The sequence below is a fragment of the Dermochelys coriacea genome, chromosome 15, assembly GCF_009764565.3.
Source record: "Dermochelys coriacea isolate rDerCor1 chromosome 15, rDerCor1.pri.v4, whole genome shotgun sequence".
Taxonomy (NCBI): Eukaryota; Metazoa; Chordata; order Testudines; family Dermochelyidae; genus Dermochelys; species Dermochelys coriacea.
The window spans coordinates 2397024-2418130 of record NC_050082.1 but is presented as its reverse complement, the minus strand read 5'-3'; the positions used below and the strand labels follow the sequence as shown (position 1 = coordinate 2418130).

General features: G+C 50.1%; 1 protein-coding gene across 2 annotated transcripts in view; it reads right to left on the bottom strand.

Annotated features, from left to right (window-relative positions):
* DTX1 (deltex E3 ubiquitin ligase 1) overlaps positions 1-21107 on the bottom strand; it is a 114086-nt gene that overhangs the window by 40133 nt on the left and 52846 nt on the right. For both annotated transcript variants that reach the window (XM_038373966.2, XM_043498095.1), the window contains exon 3: positions 8791-9472. In XM_038373966.2, the coding sequence (XP_038229894.1) occupies positions 8791-9472 (682 nt within the window). The remainder of the gene's footprint in view (positions 1-8790; positions 9473-21107) is intronic.

Sequence of the window (21107 nt, the reverse complement as noted above, 5' to 3'; positions counted from 1 at the left end):
TTTGCTTTGAGCACAACTCTGAAATTCACAGTACAGTGTATATTGCACAAGCAATACCCTCATCTCTATTTACAATGGATAAGGCCAAGGGCTACTCGCCATGACACCAACTTTTCTGCTCCCGCAGGGCCCCATCCCAGCACTGCACAAACTGGAATTCATAGAACTCAGACCCAGAAGGGACATCCAATCCAGCTGCTGCTGCTGGCTTCTCCTCCCTGCTGTCCCCAGAGTATGTGGTCTTGTCTCACTGAGCACATCTCAATGACCTTTCCTGACTGCTCCATTTTCTATTTGCTCTTGTGGCTTGAAGGTATGTGATCTAACCTGTATTTCTTTGATCCATTGTTGGGCAACCTTGACTAAGTCTTCACCATCCTTAATATTCTCACTTAACTCTATGCACAAAGCTATCACAATACCCTCATCCTTCTTTCTTCTAGGAATTAAGTCCCTTTAGCCCTTCCTGTCATGCTGGACCTTTCACATTTATCATGATCACTTTTCTTTGCCTCCTCTCATTTATCTCCATCCGGTTATCTGCACAGCAATGCACAGAGTAGACCAGATCCTCAGTGGCTACAAATGAGCTAAGCAGACAGAGCTATACAGATTTGCACCAGCTGAGGATATGATCCAGCGGTCCTCCCAGTAATCCCCCACCAGGGTAGTGGGCTCCTCTGCATTCTTCCATGCAGCTCCTTTCTGCATAATCTCATGCTGATCTTTTCCTTTTTCATTACAGCCATACACTGCAAATCTGTATTTAATCTCTCCCCTACTATCCCCTTCCAAATCCCTTTCTGCACCACTACTGCCCTAGCACCACTAACCCAGTTTCTATTGGTCTTCCTCCATCACAGCAGTGATCAGAGACTCAGCTGGGATCCGGGCCCCCACTGAGCTAGAAGCTATCTGAACACAGAGGAAAAAGCAATCCCTGCCCCGAGATGTTTACAGTCTAAATCAGGGGTAGGCAACCTATGGCCCGTGTGCCAAAGGCGGCACGTGAGCTGATTTTCACACTGTCCGGGTCCTGGCCACAGGTCCGGGGGGGCTCTGCATTTTAATTTAATTTTAAATGAAGATTCTTAAACATTTTAAAAACCTTATTTACTTTACATACAACAATAGTTTAGTTATATATTATAGACTTATAGAAAGAGTCCTTCTAAAAAAGTTAAAATGTATTACTGGCACGCAAAACCTTAAATTAAAGTGAATAAATGAAGACTCGGCAAGCCACTTCTGAAAGGTTGCTGACCCCTGGTCAAATAGACCCAGAGAAGGAGGAGAAAGAGAGGGGAAGTAATTTGTTCAAGGACACAGAGCAGGTGTGGCAGGGCTGGAATTAGAGTCCAGATCCCATGACTCCCACATCTCTCAGTTAGAGAGCACCGCATTTTCCTATATTAAAGCCCATTTGCTCAGCCCTTTAAATCTCCTCTCTTCCTGCCCTCTCACTCTTCCTGTCCTCGTGGCATTGGCAATGCCTCCTCTTCATCTGCAATACACAATGTACTTCCTGCTTTGGACCATTTATAAAGATATTGAACACCAGCCACCCCAGTGCTGTCCCTGAGGGAACCCACCTACTGCTGCCAGCCATTCTGATTTCTGCTGACGCCTGGGAACTGGCTGTTTGCTATTTGTAAGCCGATTCCTCCCTCACGCAGGGCTCTTTCCTTTCCAGGCTCTAGCACTCAAAACTTTCAACTCAAATCAAAATCCATGACATCTGGCATCTCCCATGTCTGCCATCTTGGTGGCTTGATCGTAAAAAGCCCGAGTGTGTTCATAGATTATAAAGCCAGAAAGCACCATTGTGATCAACTAGTCTGACCTCGCGTCTATCCCAGAAGGTCTGTTCTCAGGGAAGCCAGGTTATTACTCACTAAAGTATTGGCACCCGTATGGGTTACTTAGTAATTCTCTTCTGATTAGATCCGTTTGTTACCACCTAACCGGTCAGCTACATTCTGGGTTTTATCCTCCTCCACCCTGGCAAAGACATGTTAGTGCTGGTGAAAAGGGCAGTGCTGCGAGCCCCTTGGAGCCCACAGCTCTTTGTTTCTGAGCAGAAAAGATAGAGCACAATGAAAACTCCTCCCCTACCACACTGCCTCCATGCCTTGACTCTCACCCTGGAAGAGTGACCATTCATCCTCCATGCTGCATTCAGTCCTTGCCTCCTATGCTGACATCCCCACCCAGGGTGGGCCAATTGCAGCCTGGGTGACGTTGGAACTGGATTGAGACCTGCCAGTTCATTTCACACAGGCCACCAAAGACTTTCACTCACCAACTGACATGGACTGGGCTCAAGCCAGAAATCTCTATGGGCCATTTCCAGTCTCTTGACCCATCTCCTCCCCATTTCCCCCAAGAGCTGCTCTCAGTTCCTGCTGAGAAGGCCTGGGGAGTGTTTTGGATATGAGGTGGCAGAAACAGAGGGCTGAAGAAGGTGGAATAGTCTGAATTTGCCATTCAGGGAGTATTGCTGGATTTCATCCGTCTGCTTAGAATCTATGGGCCAGATCCTCAGCTGATGTAAATCAGCAGCTCCACTGAGTCAACTTCCACTATAAAACATACATGTTCTTTTCTTGCCATGTGGTACCACACCTGTTGACAATGAGTTATTGGAGTGAATTGATGAACGCTTTCTGCCCCCAGAAACCCCAGTGCCAGCACTCGACTAACTGCACCAGAGAGCTAATCTTCGCCAGGCTGACCATCCAAGTGCTGGGTCTCTCCAGCTCTGCAAATTTCCATTACATCCCTCCCCACCTCCATGCTGAGAGGCTCCCAGTGGGGTATGAATATATACACAGCCAGCCCATTTACAGCCCCTGGATGTTAGTGAGGCAGGGCTGGGGACGGGGGCTGCCTCACTCATGGCCTTGGATTAACTGAGGTTTTACAGTTAATCCGATCTGGTTTATCTCCTGACATCATTTGACAGGTCTTTCCTGGGGACTGAAAAAAGACACCGGTTTGCCTGAGTGCCAGGGCCGACAAGCAGAACTAAGGAGGGGAGAAGGAAGAGAGAGAGAGACACCTCTGGAATGGGAAGATCTCAGATACCAAGGTAATGAGAGGAAGTGGAAGGAAAAGAGAGTCCCCAAAGAGCGAGGAATGCAAGAAGCTTGCTAAGTGAATGCTGCAGAATTAAACGGAAGCCATGGCAGCAAGGCCTACTCAGAGGGACCCCACAGGAGCGGAACACAGTGCCTGTAAGATTGACCTAGGGGAAAATTCACCTGGCAGGCCTGCTGAGGATCTAATTTAGACTCATCTGCAGCTCCCGCATCCCCTGTTTTTACAACTGTGACACACCAAGGGGGCTAGGTCCTCAGCTGTGTAAATCAGCATCATTCCACTGACTTCAGTGAAGTTCTACCAATTGACATCAGCTGAGGAGCTGGCCCTCTCTGTTTAATTCATAGGGGGCAGGCCAGGAAAGAGCCTCTAGTTAGATATAACTATGTAGAAAGCTTCTTACATTGGGAAAAGTTGTCCCCAGGGCATCTGCATTGCCTTCAGTGAGCTTTCGTGGGGTACCCAAGAGCAGAATGTGCTCCACAGTCTCGGAGTTGCATAATCCCAACTATACGTATAAAATGATGGGGTCTAAATTAGCTGTTACCACTCAAGAAAGAGATCTTGGAGTCATTGTGGATAGTTCTCTGAAAACATCCACTCAATGTGCAGCGGCAGTCAAAAAAGCCAACAGAATGCTGGGAATAATTAAGAAAGGGATAGATAATAGGACACAAAATATCATGTTGCCTCCATATAAATCCATGCTATGCCCACATCTTGAATACTGTGTTAAGATGTGGTCGCCCCATCTCAAAGAAGATATATTGGAATTGGAAAACATTCAGAAAGGGCAACAAAATTATTAGGTTCAGAGTAGCAGACATGTTAGTCTGTATTCGCAAAAAGAAAAGAGTACTTGTGGCACCTTAGGACTAACAAGTTATTTGAGCATAAGCTTTCGTGAGCTACAGCTCACTTCATCAGATGCATTCACCGATGAAGTGAGCTGTAGCTCATGAAAGCTTATGCTCAAATAAATTTGTTAGTCTTTAAGGTGCCAAAAATTATTAGGGGTCTGGAACGGCTTCCGTATGAGGAGAGATTAATAAGACTGGAACTTTTCAGCTTGGAATAGAGATGGCTAAGGGGGGATATGATTGAGGTCTATAAAATCATGACGGGTGTGGAGAAAGTGAATAAGGAAGTGTTATTTACTCCTTCTCATAACACAAGAACTAGGGTCCACCAAATGATATAATAGGCAGCAGGTTAAAACAAGTAAAAGGAAGTATTCTTCATACAACGCACAGTCAATCGTGTGGAACTCTTTGCCAGAGGATGTTGTGAAGGCCAAGATTATAACAGGGTTAAAAAAGAACATAGATAAGATACTGCAGGATACGTCCATCAATGGTTATTAGCCAGATGGGCAGGGATGGTGTCCCTAGCCTCTGTTTGCCAGAAGCTGGGAATGGGTGACAGGGGATGGATCACTTGATGATTACCTGTTCTGTTCATTCCCTCTAGGGCACCTGGCACTGGCCACTGTCGGAAGACAGGATACTGGGCTAGATGAACCCTTGGTCTAACCCAGTAGGACCATTCTTATGTTCTTATGGGTATAGGCTGGTGGTGACAGGGCTTCGAGGGGTCTCAGAGAATTGCCTGGTTCATCACTGACAGAGGCTACAAGACTCAAGCTAAGATAGCTTGTTCCAATACATTTCTCAGGCTGATCGGAGGAGGGCTAGGGGGTGGCTCAGTGTCCAAAGCAGAGGAGGTAGCAAGGGAGACAGCTGAAAAGCAGTGGAGGTGAAAGTCGTGTCTGAGTCAGTCTTGCTCTGCTTTCATTAGGCTTTACTGTGGGGCAGTTCTAGGGTCTGTGCAATCCAGCGGGTTAGACTAGCTGATCGCAATGGTCCTGGATGAATGTGCCAACCCCACTGACTGCCTATTGTGTGCATTATGGGGCAGCTCCTCAGCTGGTGGGACTCAGCATAGCTCCATTATTTCAACAGATCTGGGCCAAGTTACACGAGTTGAGCATCTGACCCTAGCTAGCAAAGATACTTCTCAGGCATCTACCAGCCTGGTATCTAAGCACAGATATGACTAGGGACAGACCCAGAATAGTAACGAGCCCAGGCCAACATGAAGAATAATAATTCTAGCTTTTATAGCACCTTCATTCATAGATCTCAAAGCACTCTACAAAAAGTCAGTGTTATTTACAGATGGGGAAACTGAGGCTCAGAGCGATGAAATCACTTGTCCAGGGTCACTCAGCAGGTCAATGGCAGAGCCAGGAACAGAACCCAGGTCTCCCAAGTCCCAGTCTAGTAGTCTACCCAGCCAAGTGAAGCTGATGCCTCATTGGCAATAGCAGCACTACCCAACCCAAGAGCTCTACAGTCTGATAGCAAACCCAGATAGACCCACAGGATTCACTTCCAGAAATGGACACAGAGCCATGTCCCTGCATCTCCAGCGTGTATCATGGTACTGTTGCAAGTAGCATCGGACCCTGAGAAGAACAGGGATAGTCCCTTTTGAGCTCTGCAAGCCCATTGGAAGCACTACTCAGACTTGGCTGCATCGCTCCTCCCAGCACAGAGTCCCCTCGCACACCACATCAAAGCTCTGGACTATTTTGACTGGGTCTACAGCCCTGGGCAAGGCACCCCACTCTGAGCCTTGTGGATAGCGTTACTGGGGCTCCCTCCCCGCATCCCTCCTCTCTATCCATTCATCCCTCCCACATCCCTCCCTTCCATTCCTCCATCCCCAACCTTCTCCTCCATCCATCTCCCCCCTCCATCCGTCCATTCCTCCCTCCCTATGCCTCTTCTCGCTCCATCCCTCCCACATCCCTCCTCTCCATCGTTCCCTCCTTCCATCCCCATCCCTCCACATCCCTTCCTTCCATCCCCATGCCTCCCGCTTTTTATCCATCCCCTCCATCCTTCCCTCCCCATCCCTGCCCTCCATCCCCATGCCTTCCCTCTATCCAACCATCTATCTCCATCCCCCCTCCATCTCTCCCTTCCCATCCCTCTCCTCCTTCCCCATCCCTCCCCTCCATCCATCACCTCTGTCATAAATATAAAGGGAAGGGTAACCACCTTTCTGTGGTGCTACAGTGCTATAAAATCCCTCTGGCCAGAGGCAAAACCTTTCACCTGTAAAGGGTTAAGAAGCTAAAGTAACCCTGCTGGCACCTGACCCAAAGGATCAATAAGGGGATGAGATATGTTTCAAATCTGGAGGAGGGGGGAGAACTGTGTGATGCTTTTGCAGGAACAGATCAGAAATGCAGCCTTCCAACTCCTGTTAAGTTAGTAAGTAATCTAGCTAGACATGCGTTAGATTTCCTTTTGTTTAATGGCTGGTAAATAAAGCTGTGCTGAATTGAATGTATATTCCTGTTTTTGTGTCTTTTTCTAACTTAAGGTTTTGCCTAGAGGGATTCTCTATGTTTTGAATCTGATTACCCTGTAAGAATCTACCATCCTGATTTTACAGAGGTGATTCTTTTACCTTTTCTTTAATTAAAATTTTTCTTTTAAGAACCTGATTGATTTTTCATTGTTCTTAAGATCCAAGGGTTTGGGTCTGTGTTCCCCTGAACAAATTGGTGAGGATTCTTATCAAGCCTTCCCCAGGAAAGGGGGTGTAGGGCTTGGGGGGATATTTTGGGGGAAGACGTCTCCAAGTGGGCTCTTTCCCTGTTCTTTGTTTAAACGCTTGGTGCTGGCAGCATACCGTTCAAGGCCAATGCAAAGTTTGTACCTTGGGGAAGTTTTTAACCTAAGCTGGTAAGAATAAGCTTAGGGGGTCTTTCATGCGGGTCCCCACATCTGTACCCTAGAGTTCAGAGTGGGGAAGGAACCTTGACAACTTCTATCCCTCCATCCCCACTCTCCATTCCTTCTTCCCATCCACCCTCTCTATCCATCTGTCTATCTAGTTATGGTCCATTGAGCCTCTGGGGGTTCGATGGACCCTAGCACTGGAAATTAAGGATGCACTAAATCAGATTAGGTGGGGGGACTAGGGATGGAGGAGGAAGAAGGCTGGGAGAGTGAGAGCGAGCAAGCAGGAGCGGACACTTAGCAATTCTGGGAGAATCCCCTTGTGTTTACAGCCCCCTGTACCTGGGCCCGGGTGCCGCAGCAACAAGACCACGCAACTTTCAGTGCACAGAGCCGACCCCTCAGTCAGCCCAACCCCCAGTGACAGTCAGACACCCCCACTCCCTGGCTCTTCAGCTCTGCATGGTGGGCTCCGGGTGGGTGGTTGCAAGGCCAGGCTCTGCAAGGCTGTATGGCACGGCACTGCAGGGCACCTGACATCCTCCCAGGAACAACAGCCCTTTCTGTCTCCCCTTGGCCCAGGCCTGCACCTGCCAGTTCAGGGCTGCTCAGAAATACCAACTGCTCTCCAGCACCTTGTCCCTGTTCTCACCGGCCACCAGCTCTGGCCGCATCTGTTGTCAGTGCTCCCTGTGGCTGGCCGTGCGGGGCTGCCCCTGCAGAGATGGGACAAGCTGCTGGGCTGGAGCTGATCTGCAACGATCCCTTTGACTGAGCTAATGGGGCCCAGGATGGACCCCAGGCAGTCCAGTTAGGCACAGGATGGTTACCAGGCCACGGGCCAAGGAGTTAGAGAGTAGTTCCAAAAGAGGGAGGCTTCTCCGCCCAGACCGGGACTGTGTCTGTTACTGAGTGGGAAGCATGACATGGAGGAGAGGGGAACAGGCAGATCTTGATGGTGCCAGCGTGACTTCCGCTAGGTTATACTTTTGTCAAGTTCCAGGACTGCCCACCATACCCAGCTCTTCCCTTCCCACCCTGGTGCCAGCCATCCTGGCCCTCCTCTTGCTGTGGAAAGCCATCCCATGAATTCATCCTGGCTTTCCTCACTGGAAGTAGGGGAGGTGTGTAGCACCACATGCTGCATGGAGCTGCGTGGAGCTAGTCAGGAATGTCGGGCACTCTGACAATGAACATACCCAAAGAACAACACAGAGTCCCCTCCAGGGAAATATCAAGTGACACAGGCCCCTCTTTGGACAGGATGGAAGCCTGGAAAAGGGTGACACGTGATCATATAGAACAGTGTCTGCACAAATCCTCAGTCATGGACATGGAACTGCTCTCTCAATCTATTTGCTCTATAATGCCCCTAGCACAGAATTCCCATGTCACCTTCGGGAATGGCTTGGTTAACCCCAGGGCAGGGCTAGATGCCATCAGTGGAGCAAGGGAGGGCTATCAAGATTGATAGAACATGGAAACTGAATCCCACTAAGGAGGGGCGTTCCTTCTAGGCCAGGGTTAGACACTGCCAGCCAAGAAGCATAGCGGACAGCAGGCATTCGGTTCTCCTCTCGCTCACACTGGCTTGACCCCAATGTTACGCACCTGACTTCAGTGAAGTCACTCCTGATTTACCCAGGTGTAAGAGAGAAGAGAATAAGGCCCCATGTTTGAAAGACACAAACTGAATTCCATCATCTACTCAGGAGGATGCGTCTGCTCCAGATGAGAGCTGAGGGTCTCTGAGTGCAACGGGGAGGAGGATGCCAGACTACATAAACATGCAGGCCATATCACCATAGGCATTATGGTTGAGGGGCACTGGACCATTTTAACAACCCTATAATGTGACCTGGCTCCACATCTGCCCTCCAGCAGCTACCCCCACTTCCTCGCCACTGAATCCACAAGAGGTATCGATCCTTACCCTGGTGGGATGGAGGCCCTGGTACTCAGTATTGCAACCCGCTGCGTGCCAGGCCTGTTCAGGTTGTTCTGCCCAGGAACCTGGGTGCCAGTGGGAGCGCTCTGACTTCGGGAGAAGGTGGTCACTTGCGTGCTGCTAGGGGACCGGACCTGTTCCATCTTAGCTATCCCCCCGGTTGTCATGGTGCCCGCAGACCACAATGCTGTGCCGTTGAAAGTGTTGCTCTGCCTAACAGCCAGAGTCCCATTGCTGTTGCCCACATACACCTTCCTCCGCTGTGAGGCCAGGATGGCATTGGAGGCTGCCCTGGTGCTGTTGACCAGCAGGCACTGCTGGCAGGAACACGGCTGCCCGGAGTTGGTGCCCACAGGCCAGGACTGGGACTTAGGGATGGAGCCCATGGTGAGCGGGTACGCCAGGTCCATGCGGCGCCGGAGTCGGCGCTTCCGCTGTGTCTGCCGGTTCATCTGCGACATGCTATTGAAGTATATCAGGTAGCAGAAGCCCAGAGAGGAGAGGTCCAGCCATGGGTGCTGCTTCTCGTAGGCATTCTGGATGGTGATGCAAATATCCATGTCATAGGGGGTCCAGGAGTTGTTGTCGTTCTCCCACTCCCACACGATCCCCTTGCCAGGGGCCGAGGAGGGGTCATAGAAGTTCCTCCTCACTGGACGCATGGTCCCTGGGGGAAAGAAGAACACAGAAAAGGGATGCTGAGCTTCCTCTCCATGGGTCAGACACACTAGCTCGTGTGAGGAATGGAGCCCTCCGAGGTGAGCCTGGCCGATCCAGGTCAGGCTGGGAGACCTCTCCAGGTGAGACAGGATTTCACATACTGGGATGGTCTTTCAAGCCCTAGCTTTCCTAACACCTGAGCAGAGCTTGTTCCCAGCTATCACCCTGGGCTTTTTACACCCATCAGGGCCAGATCCTCAGCTGGTGTAAAATAGCACTGACTTCAATGCAGCAATGCCAATTTACAACCACTGAGATTCTGGTCCTCTATAATTATTGGAAGCAAAACCCACTTATATTATTACAGAAACCTATACCCTGAGCCCAATTTGCCTCTCACCCTGGAATAGGCAATGGGGTTACCCTGGCTTTACTCCAGTGTAAGGGAGAGGAGCATTAGAGCCACAGAACCCACTTTGCTTAAAAAGATGGGGCTGAGTAGCCACTACCTTCCAAACTGATGCCAGGATAATTCCACTGGAACCCCCAGAATTGCACTTTAGTAACAGAGCAGCAAGTCAGCCCTTGTTATTTAGCACCTGGGCACCAAGGTCAGCGCAGGGAGTGGCAGAACACGGTTCCCACACCCCAGTGGGGCTTAGCCCTGAGTTGGAGGGGCCACCCATGGAACAGGTAGGGGGGTCAGTCTCAATGGGCCATTCAGTGCTTGGTTCAGCCTGCCAACCACGAGCCAGTTGGTGTTAACTAGTGACAATGGGTTTTGTGGGGTCAACACCTGAGCCTTAGGAAATGGTCTGAACAAATTCATTCCACACAAGCTATGGAACACCAACATTTTGACTCAGATAGAGTCGGTGACCTACCTGTGAAAGGTTCCATTTCCCCGTTACCAACCACACAAGCCACAATAGGCCCCCACATATTGCATAAGCCATTGGCCATGGAGCTGGGAGTGGGAATAGCACTGGGGCCACAGCCCGATCACTTTTTGGCTGGGCCAAACCTGAGCATTGCTGTGATCCCGAGAGACAGGTTCCAACACGATCAAAAAATGTACACCTTGTTTCTAGTCTGAATTTGTCTAGCTTCAACTTCTAGCCATTGGATCATTTTCAACCATTCTCTACTAGATTGAGAGCCCATTATTAAATATTTGTTTCTCATGTAGGTACTTATAGACTGTAATCAAGTCAGCCCCTAACCTTCTCTTTCAGTATGTCTACACTGCAATAAGAGACCCATGGCATGGCCACAACTGGCTCAGGTCAGCTCACTTGGGCTTGTGGGGCTCCGGCTGCAGGGCTAAGAATTGCAGTGTAGATATTTGGGTTTGGTCTGGAGCCCAGCCTCTGAAACCCCATGAGTGCGGAGGGTCTCAGAGCCTAGGATTTTTTCTGACTTTTCTCCAATTTATCAACATCCGTCTTGAACTATGGGCACCAGCACTGGACACAGGATTCCAGCAGCGGTCGCACCAGTGCCAAATGCAGAGGGGAAATAACCTCTCTGCTCCTACTTGAGAAGCCCCTGTTTATACATTCCAGGACTGCGTTGGCTTTTGGTCAGCGTCGTACACAGAGCTCACATTCAGCTGATTATCCACCATGACCCCCAAATCTGTTTTAAAGTCACTGCGCCCCAGGATAGAGTCCCCCATCTGGTAAGTACAGCTGACATTCTTTGTTCCTACGTGTATACATTTACACAGAGCCGTATTAAAACACGTACTGTTTACTTGCACAGTTTACCAAGAAATCCAGAACGCTCTGTAGCAGTGAACTGTCCTCTTCATTATTTTTCGCCCCTCAATTTTTGTGTCATCTGCAAACTTTATCAGCTGATTTTGTGTTTTCTTCCAAGTAACTGATAAAAAGATTAAATAGCAAAGGCCAAGAACTGTGGGACTCCTCTGGAAACAGACCTGCTTGATGACGACTGCCCATTTACAATTACATTTATCATTAACGCAGCGGACTTTGGAAACTCCTTTAGCCACAGAATCTTTTTCGGCCTGGCCTGGCCTAGCAGAACTTAACACCCTTCCCAGAGTGCAGTTTGTGGGCAGCAGCAAAGGATTCTATGGAAACGTCTACAGTACAAAATTATTTCAAAATTATTCTATTCGAATTTTCGGAAGCTATTTTATACATTCAGTCTTCTGTGTCCCCACTAAAGTGTGTGAATTCGGCGAAGTGTGTCCACAGTACCAAGGCTAGCATCGAATGTTGGAGCAGTGCACTGTGGGTAGCTATCCCACAGTCCCCGCCGCCCATTGGAATTCTGGGTTAAGCTCCCAGTGGATGACGGGGCAAAAACATTCTCACGGGTGTTTCTGGGTGTGTGTCATCAGTCGCTCCTCCCTCCATGAAAGCTATGGCAGACAATCGTTTTGCGCCTTTTTGGTGTGCAGACGCCATACTGCTTTCAGCAGACGGTGCAGTACGGTGCACCGCTTCTCTCCTGGTACTATGAATCCACCTCGCAATTCCTCTCATCTTTCTATGTAATCCCTATAAGTATCTACTCTTTCTCTTCCTCATCAACCACTTCCTCTGCCAACTCTGCTAAGCCATCATGAACCAAGCAGCACAGCTTCCACCACCAACTCTGCTCTCCCGCTTTTGCCGCGCTACCAAGCTTCTCCATGTTGTCTGTCCTGGGCTCCCGCCTCTGTGAAAGCTACAAAAACCAGGCGAGGAAGTGACAACAGTGTGATTACTATACTGATGAGGACATGTACATAGACGTTCCGAGAAGCATGGCATGTGACAATTGGAAGATCATGGTGGCGTTGGGCCAGGTTCATGCCATGGAACGCTGATTCTGGGCCCAGGAAACAAGCACAGACTGGTGGGACCGCATAGTGTTGCAGGTATGGGATGATTCCCAGTGGCTGCGAAACTCTTGTATGCGTAGGGACACTTTCATGGAACTTTGGACTTGCTGTCCCCTTTCCTGAAGTGCAAAGACACCAAAATGAGAGCAGCTCTCACAGCTGAGAAGCGAGTGGCCATAGCTTGCAACGCCTGACAGCTACCGGTCAGTCAGGAATCAGTTTGGAAATGTGCAGACCGTTGTGGATGGCTTTAATGCGCTGGGGTTCCCTAACTGTGGCAGGGCGATAGATGGAACGCATAATCCTATCTTGGCCCTGGAACACCGGGGCGGCCAGTACATAAACCGTAAGGGGTACTTTTCCATGGCGCTGCAAGCACTGGTGGATCACAAGAGTCGTTTTACCAACATCAACATGGGATGGCCGGGAAAGGTGCATGACGCTCGCATCTTCAGGAAGTCTGGTCTGTTTGAACAGCTGCAGGAAGGGATTTACTTCCCAGACCAGAAAATTACTGTTGGGGATGTTGAAATGCCTATAGTTATCCTCGGGGACCCAGCCTACCTCTTAATGCCATGGCTCATGAAGCCGTACAAAGGGCCCCTGGACAATAGTAAGAAGCAGTTCAATTACAGGCTGAGCAAGTGCAGAATGGTGGTAGAATGTGCTTTTGGACATTTGAAAGCGCGCTGGCGCAATTTACTGTCTTGGTTAGATCTCAGCATAACCAATATTCCAATTAAAAGGAGTCCTTGTGGCACCTTAGAGACTAACAAATTTATTTGAGCATAAGCTTTCGTGAGCTACAACTGGATTCCACTGAATGCATCCGATGAAGTGAGCTGTAGCTCACAAAAGCTTATTCTCAAATAAATTTGTTAGTCTCTAAGGTGTCACAAGTCCTCCTTTTCTTTTTGCGAATACAGATTAACACAGCTGCTACTCTGAAATATTCCAATTGTAATTGCTGCTTGTTGTGTGCTCCACAATATCTGTGAGAGTAAGGGGGAGACGTTTACTGTGGGGTGGGAAGTTGAGACAACTCGCCTGACAGCCAATTTCACACAGCCAGACAACAGGGCGATTAGAAGAGCGCAGCAGGGCGCACTGCACATCAGATAAGCTTTGAAAGCCAGTTTCATGTCTGGCCAGGGTACGGTGTGACAGTTTGTTTGTTTCTCCTGAAGTTACCCGCCCCCATATATATGAAAGGAAATAAAGTCACAATTGCTTAAAAACTGTTCTTTATTATTTGTTGCACAACACATTGAGAGAAATCAGAAGGTATATCGGGGGAAGAGGGGGGGTATTCGGTTGGGGGGTGGAGGAGGAAGGAAGGACAAGTCCAGAAACCAAAACAAAATTTCAGATATGCCAGCTTTCAGCTGCTTGTGTAATTCTCTGGGGTTGAGTGTGTGGGTCCCCATAGCCCGTGTATCTTGGGCGTCTGGGTGAGGAGGCTATGGAACTTGGGGAGGAGGGAGAGCAGTTATTCAGGAGCTGCAGCAGCAGTCTGTGGTCTTGCTGCCTTTCCCGCATTAGATCCACCATACAGCGGAGCATGTCAGTTTGCTCCCCCATGAGCTTGACCATAGCATCCTGCCTGCTCTCATCGCGCGCGTCCCTTCTCTCTTCGTGTTCATTTAACGCTTTACGGGACTCCGCAATTGTTTGCCTCCATGCATTCAGCTGGGCCCTATCAGTGCGGGAGGTCTTCATGAGCTCGGCAAACATGTCGTCCCAAGTTCATTTTTTTCCGCCTTCTAATCTGGACCAGCCTCTGGGATGGAGTAGATAGCGGCTGCGTTGAAACATTTGCACCTGCAGGAGGAGAAAAAGGGAGGGTCGAATTTTAAAAGATACATTTTAGAGAACAAAGGGGACACTCTTTCTCAGTGAAACAGGCAATTCATAGTACACAGCACATGTTCTTTCTGTATATGGTCGCATTTTGCCTCTTATACTGAAGTGCCTGCCACTTTGGTGTGAGTAAGCCATCACACGCGGCTGGGCGACAGAATTCAGCTTGCAGGCAGCCATGGTAAGCTCTAGGCACATGCAGTGTTCTGCTTCTTCTGCATTCATTTCAATGCTTTCAAACTGCCGGGCCCCCTTTCCCACAGCAAGCAAAGCCTGGTGGGTTTGCCATATAAAAGGAGGGCCTGCAGGCTCTCTGGGATGATTGCTTCATACAACACACCCCCCCGCACCCACCACGTGGCTCCGATGAGGCTCTGAGCAGGGATGAGCCCTTTAAACTAAACACGAACAGCCCAGCGTGGCTGGGTTTCCCCCCACCCCCCACTGCGTGGCTCCGATCAGGCTCTCACTCACCAGAAGTGCCTTCTCCAGGCTCATGATCCGGGAGCCCACCTTGGGAGTGGGGGGAGGCTGTTGGCTCCAGCATTAAGACTAGTTCCTGGCTACAGGGAAAAATGGATTTCCCACTTGCTGCCTGTGCACTGTCCTCTTCCTCCTCATCCTCCTCGCTCCCTGCAACTCCCCCCTTGCAGGTGTCCACGGACAGTGGTGGGGTAGTGGTGTCGTCACCCACATCATTGCATGCAGCTCATGGTAGAAGAAGCATGTATGGGGCTGTGACCCAGAGTCCCCATTCGCCTCCCTGGCTTTTTAGTATGCTTGCCTGAGCTCCTTGATTTTTGTACGATATTACTCTGTGTCCCTGGAGTAGTCTCTTTCCGTCATGACCCTGGAGACTTTAGCGTACATATTTGCATTTATTTTTTTGGAACGTAGTTCTGCCATAACAGATTCATCTCCCCAGCATGCGAGGAGATCCAGTACCTCTCGTTCGGACCATGCTGGAGCTCGTCTGCAAATCCAGGACTGTGTGGTCTCTTGCGATGGTGGACTAGGCTACGCAGTAGTTCTGCAGAAAAGGACCTAGGGGTTACAGTGGACAAGAAGCTGGATATGAGTCAACAGTGTGCCCTTGTTGCCAAGAAGGCCAATGGCATATTGGGCTGTATTAGCAGCATTGTCAGCAGATCGAAGGAAGTGATTATTCCCCTCTATTCGGCACTGGTGAGGCCACACCTGGAGTACTGCATCCAGTTTTGGTCCCCCGACTACAGAAGGGATGTGGACAAATTGGAAAGTGTCCAGCAGGGGGCAACAAAAATGATTAAAGGAACTGGAACACATGATTTATGAGAAGAGGCTGAGGGAACTGGGATTGTTTAGTCTGCAGAAGAGAAGAAGGAGGGGGGATTTGATAGCTGCTTTCAACTACCTGAAAGGGGATTCCAAAGAGGATGGATCTAGACTGTTCTCAGTGGTAGCAGATGACAGAACAAGGAATAATGGTCTCAAGTTGTAGTGGGGGAGGTTTAGGTTGGATATTAGGAAAACTTTTTCACTAGGAGGGTGGTGAAGCACTGGAATACGTTACCTAGGGAGGTGGTGGAATCTCCTTCCTTGGAGGTTTTTAAGGTCAGGCTTGACAAAGCCCTGGCTGGGATGATTTAGTTGGGGATTGGTCCTGCTTTGAGCAGGGGGTTGGACTAGATGACCTCCTGAGGTCCCTTCCAACCCTGATATTCTATGATTCTATGGCTTGGCAGGAAGAGGTCTGTTAACCATCACTACGGCTTCCATTCACACAGTTGCTCTCCCATTCACATGCTGACTAAGCCCAGTTTGTTTAGCTTGGAAGCAGAGAGCATGCTGCCCAAAGTGGCAAGGACAGTTCTCTTGGCACCCTGGAAGAACATTCTTTGAAGCCAGAAGCACCTACGGCAGCATGCTGAGATTTGCTTCCCATTCTACCAGCTGCTGGGGTGGCTTGGTTTGGGAGTCAGCACCACGGGCCCAGGACTGCACTACAATTTTTTGCCACTTCAGCAATGTCATTGAGGGAGGTGATTTTTAGCTCCATTTCTATACCAGCAAAAGCCCTAGTGTAGACATGGCTACAATGGTAGAAAAGGCCTTAGTCCATTACAGCTTATTTTGCTCAGGGAAGCGGAACAAGTCATGCCAGCAAAAGAACTCTTGCCAGTAAAAGCAGCATCCATGCTAGGAGGGTTTGCGGTATAGCTATACTGGGATAACTTCACCAGAGACTCGGCTCAAGCCTGAGCATTCCTTCAGCTTTCAACCCATTACACTCTCTCTTCCAGGCCTTGCATCATGAGCCTATAGCCTTTCTGCAGAGAGGAAGGGTGGTTCAAGGCTACGTCACTAGTCTGACATGTAGGAGATCTGGTGGGGAGTCCCTGCTCTGCCACGGACTGCCGATGTGACCTCAGGCAATTCAGGTAGGCCCAGAACCTCAAAGGTCTTTGACTGCAATGGGAGCTGGCATCAGGGATCAAGACACAGGCAGTCGCTCCTTGTAATCAGAGCAGTTGTCAGGGCTGAGAAACAGGACCAAGGATTAGAATGAGATTCAGAAGCCAGATACTAGGGCCAAGGGTCTAGTTGGATTCCGAGCCAGGGATCGGGGCCGGGAGTCAGGGAAAGCAGGAAGAAAGTTGCAGCCAAGACTGGGAGAGGGAAAGAACAGATGCTAACACTGCTGAAGGTGAATGCTTTGAGCAGCCACTGAACTGCTGCTACTGCTGGCTTAAGAACGGGTCTGCTGACTCTTCCAGCCAGCCAAGCAGTGTAGCCAGTTAGGCACCCTACTGCAGGCCAGCTGCACTCGTTAGCTTGCCTGGGGGCTAAGCTAGCAAATAAGCTGATGAGCTGCGGGTCCCCACTCTGCAATAACTTGGAGGAGCAGGGCCTTAGTCTCTCAGCCTCAGGTCCCTGTGTGTAAAAATGGAGCTAACACAAGGCTGTTGGGAAACGTAAATGTACTAACAAGATGACAGTGACGGGAGACTGCCAAATTGGAGCCAATGCCCCTTTCCCGGGACCTGGGCTAAACCCACCAAGACTCCAGAGGAGCACTGAAATGGTCACATCTCTTGCTCATAACCAACAGGGGCCAGCTTTCAGCCTAGAAGTGAGGGGTACAAGAGTATAGCCAGCTGCCAGCCTCCTGAACAAGGTGTTTCCCAGATACACAGTTTGTTAAATCCTCTTCTTGGCTCTGTTGTAGCTGTAACTTTGGCAATTTGTTTGCCTTTAAAAGAAAGTGTCAGCATGCTCTGAAACAATAATAAAAATCTGCTCCGTAAGCAAATGTTATTAAAAATAAAGCAATCTCCCAGCTCCAGCCCCTCCAACCCAGCCTGCACAAATGGCATCAGGACAGTGGAACGGGAGCACACTGTAAAATATCCCTGTTTTCTTTCTTGCTGGTAGACCCCAAGCAGAATCACTGAGCTAATTTCTGATCTATTACACTGAGATAAATCAGGAGTAATATGGCCTTTACTGGGTCAGGTCCTCACTATGCCACACCTCTGCTTGGTGCAGCTGAGGTGGGGAGAGAGGATAAAAGTGGCTTTAACACATTTCTGCTCCCCATGATCCCTAGAGCTGCTCGGAGGAAGCACAGCCCCCAGAGCAACCTAGAACAGCCTCAGGGCTGTTCTAAGTTCTACCAACCAAGGGGTTGTTGGGATTGCTAGAGGACAAGCCATACACACCCTATCCTATGGGCTGTGAAGGTGGGTAGTGTAGGCCACTGGATAGCCCCAGTTACACCAGCTTCCCAGTTCATTTGCATGCTGTAGTGGCACAACACGCTGGAGCGGGGTTCAGGATTTCAGATCTCAGTTACAGTGGTGTAAATCCACAGTAACTCCATTGGGCCAGACTCTGCTGACATGTAAACCCTAGTAAATTTGGAGTAACTCTTGCCAGATTCTGATCCCAATTCATCATCTTCATGGCAAAACTCAGAAGGATGCGGTCTCCTTGCAAGTTGAGCACCCCCCAGACTGATCTCTGGCAAGCAGCCTACAGTGGTCTGGTTATATATTCAGTTTATGTCCACCATTGGGAAATGTTCTCAAGCCATTGAAGCTTTTGACACCCACATGATTGCTGGCCATATAGCAGCATTCCTTGGTATATACACTTTGAAATTCATTTGCCTTCCATACTAATATGTCCATGCCAAGAAAGCCACTGAAAGCACCACTTTTTGAGAAAATGTCTGAATTTCATATGCCGTGAGTGGCACTTTTTTTTTTAAACAGACTTCCACCAGGCCTTTGATTTAGTGCATTGAGCGAGTTTGTGGGATCTGATGAGGCGTTTTGGCCAGTGTCATTGATAGAAGTGCTCGATAGTGGAACAGAAAGCTGCGTTTGCCTCCGTGGCAGATACATGGCATGGTTTCCTATCTCCACAGGTGTTCAGCAAGGCTGTGTTCTGTCACCATCGTTGTTCAGGATTTGCACTGATTGGCTAATGGATAAAGGCAGCTGGCTTTATGGTTGCTGGCGTTGGGCTGAACGCCATTCTGCTTTGAGATCTCAAATCTCTGCAGCTGATGGCCAAGCTGGTGGGGCAAGAAGCAGCGTGCATTAGTCTGGTTATTAATCCGGACAAAATGGAGTCTCTGGCCATTACCATTAAGCAGCCTCAGGTTCCAGATTACAGCCAGCTCAGTGTTAACCAGTCCAGACAGGACAGCAAGCAAGTGGCAACTGTCCAATATTTGGGAGATGCTCGAGAGATGTGGTTGCCCCTACATCAGCAGATACGCCTACATTTGGGCCCCTCCAAGGCCTCGGTGGGGATGTGGGAACATCAAGCTTGCTACAAAGCTGTGGATCTAGAGAACCACAGTGATACAACTCTGATCCCAATTACTGAATAATACCAAAGGGCCAGACTGTGCTCTCAGCAGGAGTAAAATGTGTTGGCTTTGCAGGGTCAGATTTCCATCAGATGGTGGGAGAGTCTCAGTAACCCCCTGGAGGTCAGTGTGACGATGCTGGTGTAACTGAGTGCAGAATTCGGCCTGGAGTCTCTGCTCTGAACTGGAACTTTCCCCTTTTCTGCTGTTGGGCAGGATCCAAAGGACTCTGTGGCGAGGAAGCTGAGGGGAGGAGAGGTGCGCTCATGCAGGCAGCTGAGACCTCCAGTGGAATCTGTTAACCGGCTGGTTGGAGATATGGAAAGGGAAGTGAGCGAAGAGGCAGGTTGACATCATTGGGGAAGAGCCCGACAGAGGGTGGAGGTCACCCCCTCCTCAGTGCCTGAACAAATCCACAGAGGAAGAGCCCCGAGCACACCCACCGGGCTGTCACAAGACTTCCTGCCCTTCTGAGGGGAAAACAATGATTGGACCAGACAGGCTGGATGGCCTCAGAACCGAGCAATGTGACTGGAGCCCGGTCTAAAGGGAATAGCTATTAGGGGAGCAGCGTGTGTGGGGGAGGAGGTTGATAGGAGAGGCTAGAACTGAACCAGTTGTAACCAGCCCCTGGCATGGGTGACTAAGTAAGTTAGTGTCAGCACATGTGGTTGGTGCTCAGATCTGAGCAGCGCACCCCCTGTGAGAGCCCTGGGCTGGCATGTGGATGTTATCCTGAGCCAGCTTGGCACGCACTATTTTGTGCAGCCTAGATAGGACCACCTGACTGCGCCTGTGTGGCCAGTTCGGTTGGTCCTGCTGCCCATGATCAGCACGGTGACACCCCAGTGGGCAGACCTTTACTTCTGGCAGCATTTTCACACCCACTTTTGCCCAGATATAAATGACTCCACAAGGGGAGAGACAATGGAGAATCAGGCCCTTTAGCTGCACAGGTTTTCCCACAAGGCAAGGTAGCATGTTGGGTGGGACTCACCAATTCTACTTAGAATCACAGAAGATCAGGGTTGGAAGGGACCTCAGGAGATCATCTAGTCCAACCACCTGCTCAAAGCAGGACCAACCCCAGCTAAATCATCCCAGCCAGGGCTTTGTCAAGCCTAACCTTAAAAACCTCTAAGGAAGGAGATTCCACCACCTCCCTAGGTAACCCATTCCAGTGCTTCACCACCCTTCTTGTGAAATAGTGTTTCCTAATATCCAACCTAGACTTTTCCCACTGCAACTTGGAGATCATTACTCCTTGTTCTGTCATCTGCCACCCTGGCCATCCCTGGCCATTCTGGTGCCCTACGCAGACCCCCCGCAGGAGGGTGGGGCCCCAGGTCTCCGTGGGGGTGGGGGGAAGCTGGCCCCTGGCCTCCATAGGGGAGCAGAAGCAGGCTTGGGGGGCAGGGGGGAAACTGCTCCACAGCACAAGCTGGCGGAGCGGAGTGGGTTGGGGCCAGGTCACTCCACTTCCTGCCGCCCGGTGAGTGCGGGGTCAGGCCTGACCCCACACTCACGGGGCAATGGGAAGTGGAGCGACCCAGACCCAGCCTGCTCCGCTCTGCTCCCTTAGCTCCCAGCCTTGGGGTTTGGGGGACAGGAGGAATTGCCCCCCAGCACTCACCGGCATTGTGGCTGGGACCAGGTTGCTGCACTCCCACTGCTGGTGAGTGCAGTCCCGCCCACAGCTGCAGTCCACAGTGGGGTGGAGGCAGAGAAGGTGTGGGAAGAGGCAGGGCTGGGGCAGAGCAGGGGTAGGAAGAGGCAGGGTGGGGGCGGAGCAGGGGCAGGGGCTTTAGGGAAGGGGTGGAGCGAGGGCGGAGCAGGGGCTGGAGCAGCACACAGATGGGTAGGGCACAGGAAATTTGGTGCCCCAAATTTCCTGGTGCCCTACGCAGCTGCATACTTTGCGTAGGGGTAGAGAAGGTCCTGCTGCCTGGAACCCCCCTTCAGCTAGTTGAAAGCAGCTATCAAATCCCCCCTCATTCTTCTCTTCTGCAGACTGAACAATCCCAGTTCCCTCAGCCTCTCCCCATAAGTCATGTGTTCCAGCCC